Consider the following 10,492-nt stretch of genomic DNA (forward strand, 5'->3'; position numbering starts at 1 on the left):
CTCTTCCAGAATGTGTGCTGTTGAGCTTCTGAAAACTATCCTTTGATAATATAGTTGGCCCTTAAACAACATGGGGGTTAGGGGTGCCGCATGCCCTATGCAGTGGAAAACTCCATGTATAACTTTTGACTCCCCCAAAATTGTCCCTTGGTATCCATGGGGCATTGGTTCCAGGACCCACCGTGGATGCTGAAGTCCCCTGTATAAAATGCTATAATCAGTGCACACAGTGGGCTCTGACAGGTCAGACTCCCAACCGCAGATCAAAAACAGAGCAGATATTTACTGGGAAAAGAACAAAGTATGTATAAATGGACCTGTGAAGTTCAAATCGTGTTGTTCAAGAGTCAACTGTTTTAAGAATCTAGCATTACATCACAAATAAAAAGTGATCCTCTTAACAGGTGGTGGAGTCAGGAGGCAGCAGGGGCTCTGTTGGGGGGAGACCCTCATGGTGGGGTGGGGTTTGGGAAGGAGTGCTCAAAGGAGGGGTCATATCTGGAGCGACAGGTGAAGAGGGCAGGGCACTCTAGGCAAGCAGCCCCACCTGAGCCAAGGTGTGGAGGTGGAAAGGACAGACTGGAAGGCTGGACCCAGCGCAGGGAGGAAGCAGTGGGATGTGCAGGGTGGGGCCGGCGCACAGGTGGGGGTGTGTGGACTGCTCAGTTCAGGGGCCTGGACTTGATGTCATGGGCAGGGCAGTGCCTGCAGCAGGGGGTTTGAGGCAGCCAGCCTCTAACTCCTGGGTATCCCTGGTTTCTCTCCTTCCAGTGCTGGCCACCAAACAGACCTACGTCACCTACAGCAACCATGCACTCTAGCTAGGCTGCTGGAGCGAACGGAGGAGGAAGAATGGAGACCTTTGTGGATGGTGCGTGGAGCCAGGGCCACTCCCAGGGGCCCAGCTGATGTCCTGCCTACCCATGGGCGCCCACGGATGTGGCTTGGTGCTGAGGACAGCAGAATCCCGGCAGTCAATGCTGGGTAGCCTGGGCAAGCCAGGAGAGCGACAGGAGGAGGAGGAGGGGATGGGGTAGCTTCAGCCACCCCAAGACCTGCGTCTTGGACCAGGGCCCTTCCTGGCCCCAAATCACAGGGGCTCAGGTTGCGTGGGCCCCAGCGCTGGTTTTTCCTCTCTCCCTCTGTCTCTGCCTGTCTCATTGGTGACCTTCTCTGTCTGTCTCCATCCCTGTCTTTGTTTTCTCTTATTTCTTTGTATCACCTTCTTGTCTCTTTGTCTCCATCCGCGTGCTCTGCTTTTTCTGTATCTTCTTTCTTTCTGCTTCTGCCTCCTCTCGCTCATGAACTCTCTGTCTCCAGGTCTCCCCTGTTTTTCTCCTGTGCTCCACTTGGGTCTCTCCTCTCATACATTTTTCTTTCCTGTCCTCAGTCCCCTCCCCACCTTCATTTATGTCCAGCCTCTGCTTTCCTCTCCCTGCCACTGTTTCCCAGCTCACCAACTCTTACATGTCGCAAAAGAGAAAAAAAGAAGAAAAAAAAATCAAAACACAAAAAAGCCAAACAAAAACAAATCTTGAGTGTGTTGCAAAGTGCTGCGTCCTCCTGGTGGCCTCTATGTGTGTCCCTGTGGCCCGCAGCCTGCCCGCCTGCCCCTGCCCGTCTGCTGTGTGTCCTGCCCGCCTGCCCCTCCTGCTGATGACACGGAGTTCAGTGCCTGGGTGTTTGGTGATGGTTATTGACGACAATGTGTAGCGCATGATTGTTTTTATACCAAGAACATTTCTAATAAACACATGGTTTTGCACCCCGGCTCCACATCCACTGAGAGTCTGGCAGTTGGACCTCAGGCCCAACCTGCAGCCAGAGGGTCTAAGAGGGAGGGAGGAGTTGGGTGATGGAGACCTAGGGCTTGGGGATGGTGGAGGCTGCTCCAGGGTTGGTGTTGAGTGTGGGTGTGGAGAGACCTTGGGCAGGGAGGGGCCAGGACATTGTGGAAGATTCCAGAAATCAGCCCCTGCTGGTAAGAGGGATGCTCTGTCCCTGCCCTCTGCCCTGCAGCCCCAAAGAAAGATCCTATTTCTGCCCTGCCTCTCCTCTGACTCACATCCCTCACACCTGGGACCCCACATCCACCCCATAATCGAAGCCTCTCCTCTCCTTCCAGCCAGGAAATTCTCTTCTTAAGAAATTGGCTTGCGGGGCTCCCAGCACCCATAACCCTCCCCTCCTGCTTGTCCTGTCTCCAGGTCACAGGTGCTAAGGTGTGTCGGTCCTGGAGATCAGTGTGTGGAGTGTGTCCAGGTGGGCGTGCATGTGTGTGGCGCCCCGTAACTCTGTGTGTGTGTCCTGCATGCTTGTTTGTCTGTCTGTCTGTTTAGGCCCAAGTGGGTGTGAGTCCCTGTTCCAGCCACGTTGTCAGGAGGCCTGTCCCAGGCCATGGCAAGTGTGCAGTGTGTGTTCACAGCAGCTGGCTTCCCTGGCAGGTTGGGACATAGGGAGCGGGCAGCGGCTTATGGGCTGGGCCCTGCCAGGAGTAAATTATAGAGCCAGTGACACAATGAGGCCACAGACAGCAGAGCTGGAGCCCAGGCTGCCTGGGCCATCTCCTCCGGCCGCACCCGCAGGCCTCCCCACCATCTACCTCCTAGGCTGACCCCAGGTGGGAGTCAGGCAGGGGCTGCACGTGAAGGTGTATGTGCAGGTGAGGCGGGTGGTATTAAATTGTGCCAGGTGTCAGTGTCCCCTGGGTAAGCCCATCTGACTCCTGGGAGGAGGCGTGTCTCATGTGAACAGCTGTGCTCAGGAACTCTCTTCTCCCCAGAGGGTCCATGTGGGACTGTGCAGCAACTACTGTATACTGGATAAATATTTGTGTAAGGTTAGGAGGGGAAAAAATGAGTGTTTTGTCATTGATGGCCTTGCTTGCACGGACGAACCCTAAGACCCAGAATAGATTCTACTCAGGCTCATCAGGCAAAACTAGGTTGGCAGACCAGGGATGTCTGCCAGAAGCTTCCGGGGCAGTGTGTGTGTGTGGGATTGGATGTGGACGGGGAGCGCAGTCAGCTCTCCCCTGGTGAGTCCCTGACAGCAACCCCAGCCTGGGCGCCTTGTCCCCTCTCTGGCCAGTTTCCCTCTCAAGGTGATTGCCGCTGAGGCCCAAGGCTAAGCAGAAGGCCTGGCCTGACACCCGAATTTCTGATGCTTAGCCCAGGACTTTCCCAGGTGACCCCCACATCTGTGGAAGCTCCTTTCTAGGATCCAGGGGGAGAATCACCTTTCCAAGGGGGGTGCTTCTCCCTCTACTCCCCTCAGCACTAAGAAGAGACCAGTGGGGGGTCAAGGTCAGTCTTCCCGGCCTCCTGGGGGAGGAGAAGGCCAAGGGTTAGAGCCAGGGCAGGCTCCTGCTGGGGCTTAGGCCCATGAGGCACGCCAGCCTGCCTGGGGCTTTGAGAAGGGGCAGGTGGGGAGGGGGCATCTAGGCCCTGCCCTCAGGGGGCCACCAGTCGGACGGGGGAGACACAGCCCTTAGGGGCCAGACAGCCTCGAAACGCTGAGGGTCCCAAAGTAACATAATTATGGGAACGGAGTGGGTTAAGTGGGAAGCCGTGGGTGGGGTGTGAATTCTGAGCACTGAGCCTGGGGTACAGAGGATAGGTGTATGGGCTCCGTAGGCCTGCGATGGAAAGGAGGGACCTGTCCCCAGCACTTTTGGAAGTCAGACCTGCTGTAGCAGTGCGGGAGGGTTCACGCCAGTCATCATCTAGCAGGTACAGGCCAGTGAAGCCAGGGCTGGGACCCACAGGTGGGACGGTGACGCGTGCCCCGGTGCTCTGCTCGTGGTGGGGAAGACCCGGAGCCCTTCCTGGGCCAGCTACTGCTGACCTTTGCTCTCTGCCCCATAATAGTAATTCCCTGGGCTCAGGTGGGACACCCAAGAAAGGTGGAAAGATGCTCAGCATCTTCAAAATTTTACATTTTAATAAGAAGGGGGTGGGATGCAGTGTCTCAGACTCCCTGGACAGAGAGCTGACAGCCCCCAGAGACCTTAGCTCTGCAAAAGGGGCGACAGGGTCCCCACAGGCTCTATGCTCGCCCGTCCTCTGGGGTCTCAGCTTCCCAGCCAAAGGCTTGGGGTGCTCAGTGGTGGTCCCCAGGGCTGGTCTCAGGGCAGAATGAAAAGATGAGGCTCAAGGTGATTCCACCTCCACCATCCTCATGAAAACTTTCATGAGTCAGATGCTGGGCCTCTCCCCAGAAGGACCAGATCTGAGGCTCTGTGGGTGGGGCCAGCACATGTATGTTTTACAAGCTTCCCAGGGGATCCGCTGTGCAGCCCAGCGGGCCAGATGAAGCAGTGTTCCAGCAGCAGAACCGTTTCTTTAAATCAGCGAGCAGCATCCCTGGGAACTTGTTAGAAAAGCAAATTATAGGCCCCACTCCAGGCTTGCTGAGCCGGAAGCTCTGGGGTGGGGTCCCCCAGTCTGTCTCACAGACCCTCCAGGTCACTGTGATGCAAGCGCAAGTTTGAGAACCACGGCTTAAAACTAACTGTGTTAAAAGTCCGTGGCATGTGACTGAAATATGTTTGGGAGAAGAGGGAGGGAGGAGTCCAGGCCTCGGGTTACCAGGACGGGGAGTCCTGGGATGCAGGACTTGCTGTGCTACAACCAGGGAAGTCCCAGAAAAATTAGACAAATGGGCCACCCTGTCAGACTCCCTTCCTTACCTATTCATTCAACAGGTACTAAGTACCTGATCTGGGCCAGGCCCCAGGTACACAGTGGTGAATGAGACAGGTGTGGTACAGACCTTGGGGTTTCTGCAGCAAGAGGGAACAATGCCCACTCAAGAGGTGTGAGGGCTCAAAGCCAAGACCAGGCGCTACCAGCCCTGAGCAGGAGCCCACTAAACTACCAGGCTGGCTGGACACACAGGACACCTGTGTGGAACCCCTAGGATCCAGGAAACTCAGCTTCAGAAGCGGTATACAAGCTCAGGTCCTTTCCAGCTCAGATGGGCTCGTTCTGAGTGCCAATGTCCAATGTCTGTTTCTCCCATCCTGCCTTCTCAGGCCCTGGAGGCAGAAGCAAAGGGGGCCAGAGAGTGGCCTGTTAGCACCATACCAGGGGTTCCCGCACCACCTCAGCCTCCAGGCCCAGGGAGGGGTCCTTGGGAGCCCACACAAAGATGTTGGGCTTCCGGGAGGCTGTGTGGCCCCTCTCCAGCCAGGAGACACTCATGGGCCCTTCCTTTTGACGCTTTCACTAGGACCTGCTGCTCCCTCCTCCCAGCCTGTGTTTCCACGTGCCCGTTGAACATCCAGGGGAGACTGAGGCCCTCTTCCTGGCCCCTAGAACTCTTACCCGCCCTCCTGCCTGCCCTGCCCTGCCTGAGTGTCCCCCAGGACACGTCCCTGGCACTCGGAGCTTCACAAGGCTTGGACCTCCCAGTAGACACCCCAGCACTGAACGGCACACAGTGCCAAAATCTCACTTCAGTTGGCAAAAGCAGCAATTAGCATCTAATGAGGGCTCTTGCTTTATTTTTAGGTAACCTCCAAGGCCCTGCCTGTGTAATTCAGCCCGCCATTGCTCGGCAGATAATTAAAGCATGTCACCATAATTTGCCTTTTTTTTTCTAAAGCTGGTAATTATGTTTTTATTACGAGTGAGGGGGAAAGAGGAAGGATAGAAAACAAAGAGATGTGGAGTTGGGGCAGGAAATGGGGCTCAGCTCTGTCAGCCAGGCTCCTCTACCCCACCCCCTGAGCCAGGAGCGCCCCATCCTGGGGCAGCTAGCCCTGGGTCCCCCTCACCTTCAGGGTCCTTCCTGTCCCAAACCCCTCCTTGCTGGCTTCCCTAGCTCGCACTTCTGGAGTCTTCCTCTTCCAGGTTGAGTTGGGAGGAAGCCCCCCACTTTTTTTCTTGTTTTTTATTAGCGATTATATTTTACTAAATTTACTTCCCAGCCATAAGTTTTTGTTTCTTCAGTTTCTTCCGGGGGATCTTTTTCTTCTGTGCAGCCTCTTTAGACCAATCTGCTCTTTCTCAGTGAGGATCACCTCAGTGTGGCAGGGAGAGCACATGTGTGGGTTATCCCGCCCACGAGCTCTGTAAGTTCCGCGCTGCATCTTGGGAGCTTTGTTCACCTGGCTGTGCTCACTGACCAGAGTCTACGTGTAAACCCTTACGCTCAGCATCACTCTCTGCATTTTTAAGCATGTGCAGCAAAAATGCTGCATTCTTTGGGCCACCGACCCTGTGTCCAGCCCCATGTTGAGCCTGCGCACACCTACCAACTCCACCATTGTGACGATGGAATGGCACACATCGCTCCTTCAGATACTGGTGGCTTTTCGGAGATGCAGACCCTTGATGGCCTGGGCAGTTTCACGAGTGTTCTTAAAATGAACCCATAGATTTGAACCTCTCGATTTGCATGATTTTCTGGGGTTTTCTGGGTGAAGTGAATAGTGAACCATTTTCAAAGGTCACCTCAGGCTGCTTACGGGAAGAGCAGGAGGAAACCCTTTTTGCAGCCTCAGTTTGCTTCAGAGTATTCCAGTAGGCAGGAAAGCGGTGGGGTTGAAACTAGAGAAACCATGAGCTGATGATTCTTGAGTTGTGCACTGGTACCTGGGAGTTCTTTATGCTATTGTACTGTTACGTATGTTTGGAAACTTCCATAGTAAGTAGTTAAATGGAACACCCCTCTCAGGAAGGGGTCTGCTAAAGCCTGGCACCCAGTATCTGCTCTCAGGGGCACTTGTGGCTTGATGTTCTTTCTAACCACGAGAAGGGCTGTCTTTATGCACCAGGAACTGCATTTCAGTCATAGTTTTGGTGCTGGCGAGGGGTGGGGGTGATCCTTACTGGGCATCTGAAATCAGACTCTGAGCATGTAGGCCATGCTGGGAACAGGCAGGGCAGCTGCCCACATTGTTTCAGGGGGGCCGCTGCCCCCAAACATCTTCCTAACTGCTATATGTGCTGCCTGAAAATCTCCCACTAAAGCCTCAGGCTTCTGGGCCAAGGCATGTTCTCCCAAAATGCCTCAGTTTGCAGCCGTATTGGAGTCAGGTATCAAGACACCAGCTACCTACCTGCTGCCCTGAAGGTGTGGGACAGGGACAGGTAAGTTTTGAAAGATCTGGTTTTGAAAGAACTTGCGGATTACCTTAATTCAAGTAGCAAGCAGTCCCCCACCACTTTCTGAATGCCACTCGGCCCCAGACACCATGCTCCATTCACTGTCTTCCTCCTCCCACCACAATATCAGCCCACCAGGGCAGAGAGTTTTGCCTATTTGATCACAGTTGAATCCTCAGGGCCTAGAACAGTACCTGGCACATAGCAGGAATATAATAAATATTTGTTGAATGAATGAATGGGGGGCAGGCTGGCTGGAGACCTAGGACATATTTCGTTGTATCTCCCCTTTTACACCCCCACCCCCGCCCCTCAGAGCTCAGCTGTATCTCTGCGTCTATGCCCAAAGTCCAATGGGTCATTTCTTCACTGTAGCTTCCCAAAGTCTTCCCCAGAGCATGGGTGTAGCATGCTGGTCATTGCGTACGGAACTGACCCCCACTGCTCCACCCCACCCCAGGGTGACCGGCACCCTGGAGCTGGAATCAGGAGATCTGGATTCTAGGTAAGGCTCTGCTGATAACTCACTGTGAGCTTTTGGGCAAGTTGTTTTCCCTCTCTGGGTTTCAGTTTCTTCATCCATAAAATGAGGATTTGAGCTCTGAGCCCTCAGATCCTGGGTAAGCAGCCAGCATTCCAGCAGTACAGAAAGGGGAGGTGACTGCAAAGAAGAGTCTTTTGGGACCAGTTGCTATGGCAACTATGTACACACTAAAAATGGGGGAGGAACTTGAGTATGCAAATCAGGCCCTTCCTTCAACTTCCCTCACTCAGGTTGTCTGTGATCTGAGGAACAGGCTTTGTTACTCTTGTGGGGCAGTGGGAGAGGATGGAGAAATGGTGTGGGTTGCTGGGGAGCAGGGGGCCAGTCCAGGGGGGCCTGCCAGCCCTGCACTCCGCCGCAATGTGATAGATGGGCTTGCCAAGTAAAGGGAGTGTAGAACTAGATGCCTACGCTGGACAGGACCCACCCACTGCCCCCTTCACACACACAGTAGCAGAGGAGGAAAGAGGCCCCCAAAGACCCTCCCCACCACCACTTGGATCAACCTAGAAAGTTAGGGGAGCGTGGTTTTCAGAGGCCCCATAAACACTATCCCTGGTAAACAGTCCCTTCTGAGCTTGTATTGGGAAAGCAGGGAGCTGAGCTTGGAGGAAAGGACCAGTCTGTGCATCCAATCCATGCAGGTGGACAGCTGTGCCCGGCACCTGCTGGGCATACACAGGGGTTGGAGGGGCCAACACAGGGAGGCCCACTGAGGAGTCTGGGGTTAGAACCCTGGGTTTGGTCTCTTCCAGGTCTCTGACTCAGGCACCCGAGTCATTCAGCTCTCCCAGCTTCAATTTTTGTAAAACAGATAATAATATCTACTGACGATGATTTCAAGACTACAAAAGCATCACTACAAAAGAACACAGGAGGTCAGGAGGGGATCCAAGCCTGCCCTGGAGTTTTGGCTGCCTTCCCCTCCAGGACAGGGCGCTCTCCTCTCCTCCCCTGACCCATGTGTCCGCCTCTGTAGTTTTCGGTGTCCTTCCACCCACTCCTCAAATGCTGGGTCTCCCCTCTGGGGCTCCAGGTCTGTGTCCATTCGTTCGCTTTTTCCTTCTTCCACCTCAAAAGTTCCTGGCCTCTCTCATTTAAACTTGTGGCTTCAGTGCTTTCCCATTCTTCCATGTCTGCCCCTCACATGTCCCAGCCTCCCTTGCAGTTGGGTTGAGGCCATGTGACCAGTCCTGGTCAATGAGCCGTGGGACAATGTGGGAGCGACAATGCCCATCACTTCCTGGATGGAGGCAACGGTGTCCTCCAGGCCTCTCTTCTCCTGCTGCGGCAACCTCGGAAGTCATGAGTTGAGATGGGTGGCACATAAAATGGCGGGCACCTGGGTCCCTGAGTCACTGGTTGGAGGACAGTCACTGCCAACCTACGATGAACTTTGTAGGAACAAGAATTGACTTCTTTTATGCTAAGATCCTGAGTTTTCAGGATTTGTTTCTAAGTTATGTCTTTTCCTATCCTGACTAATATGTCATCAGATAACTGCCCAATTTACATATCTCTCCCAGCCTCTAAATCTCCTTCTGCCCACACCACTGGCGACTCTGTCATCCACGGTGGAACCCACAGTCTTCTCCTAAATTTGCTCCTCTCCAGTGGTCTCCATTTTCAGCAGCCACCCAAGCCAGAACTCTGCACCTTCAACCAGACCCCCCCTTTCCACCTCTCGTCACTAGTTAAGTCCCAATCATTCCCTCTGTCCACTCCTCCATGCCCACTGCCACCCCTGGGCTCATGCCACCACTACCTCTCGCCCTGGCTGGCGGGCACAGTCTCCCAGGCCCTTTCTCAGCTCCCAGCCTTTATCTTAGTTCTTTAAACATGTTGCTCTCCACCTTCTGGCTTACGATTTTTCTCAGGAGAAATCTGCCATCATCCCTATCTTTGTCTGTTTGTATAATGTGTCTCTTTCTTCTGATTGCTTCTCAAGTTTTCTCTTTATCACGAGTTTTAGGTGATTTGATTATGACATGCTTTGATGTAGTTTTCTTCATCTTTCTTGTACTTGGGTTTTGTTGAGCTTCTTGGATCTGTGGGTTTATAGTTTTCATTATATTTGGGAAAATTTTGGCCATTATTTCCTCAAAAATTGTTCTGTCTGCCTCTCTATCTTTCCTTTTTTGGGGACTTCCATTACACATGTATTAGGTCTCAAAATTGTCCAATAACTCAGTGATATGCTATTCTTTTTTTTTTCTTTTTGGTCTTTTTTCTCTTTGTGTTTCATTTTGTATAGTTTCTATTGCTATGTTTTCAAGTTCACTAACCTTTTATTCTGTGACATCCAATCTGCTATTAATTGTGTCTGGTGCGTTTCTAATCTCAGCATTGTAGCTCTTATCTCGAGAAGCTTGCATGGACCTCTTTTATATCTTCCGTGTCTCTAGTTAAATGTTTAATTTTCCCTCTAGCTTCTTAAACATATGGAATACAGTTATAATAACTATCTGACAATCTTTGCCTACTAATTCTATTATCCATATCATTTCAGGGTTGGTTTCAATTGATTGATTTGTCTTCTCATTATTTCCTTCTTCTTTGTATACTTGGTAATTTCGTATTGCAGGCAGTTTTTTTGAGTTTTACCTCACAGGGTGTTGGTTGTTTTTGTATACATGTAAGTATTCTTGAGCTTTGTCCAGAATATGGTTAAGTTACTTGGGAATGGCTTGATCCTTTCAGGTCTTACTTTCAAGCTTTGTTAGATGGGACCAATGCAGCATTTTGTCAGGGCCCATTTTGCCCACTAGTGAGGCTAAACCTTTGTGAGTTTTCTAGCCTATGCCCCGGTAACTGTGGGGTTTTCTCGTCTGGTTGG

At 52.6% G+C, this 10,492-nt stretch overlaps 1 protein-coding gene across 3 annotated transcripts in view; it reads left to right on the forward strand.

Annotated features, from left to right (window-relative positions):
- The window catches only part of GRM4 (glutamate metabotropic receptor 4), a 121,257-nt gene extending 119,492 nt beyond the window's left edge, over nt 1-1,765 (forward strand). For all 3 annotated transcript variants that reach the window (XM_088795825.1, XM_019738764.3, XM_019738765.3), the window contains one exon: nt 772-1,765. In XM_088795825.1, the coding sequence (XP_088651951.1) occupies nt 772-825 (54 nt within the window). In that variant the 3' untranslated portion in view covers nt 826-1,765. The remainder of the gene's footprint in view (nt 1-771) is intronic.
- Nucleotides 1,766-10,492: the final 8,727 nt, after the last annotated feature.

The sequence above is a fragment of the Rhinolophus sinicus genome, chromosome 2 (assembly GCF_057876585.1).
Source record: "Rhinolophus sinicus isolate RSI-liver-muscle chromosome 2, RSI-T2T, whole genome shotgun sequence".
In the NCBI taxonomy this organism is placed as follows: domain Eukaryota; kingdom Metazoa; phylum Chordata; class Mammalia; order Chiroptera; family Rhinolophidae; genus Rhinolophus; species Rhinolophus sinicus.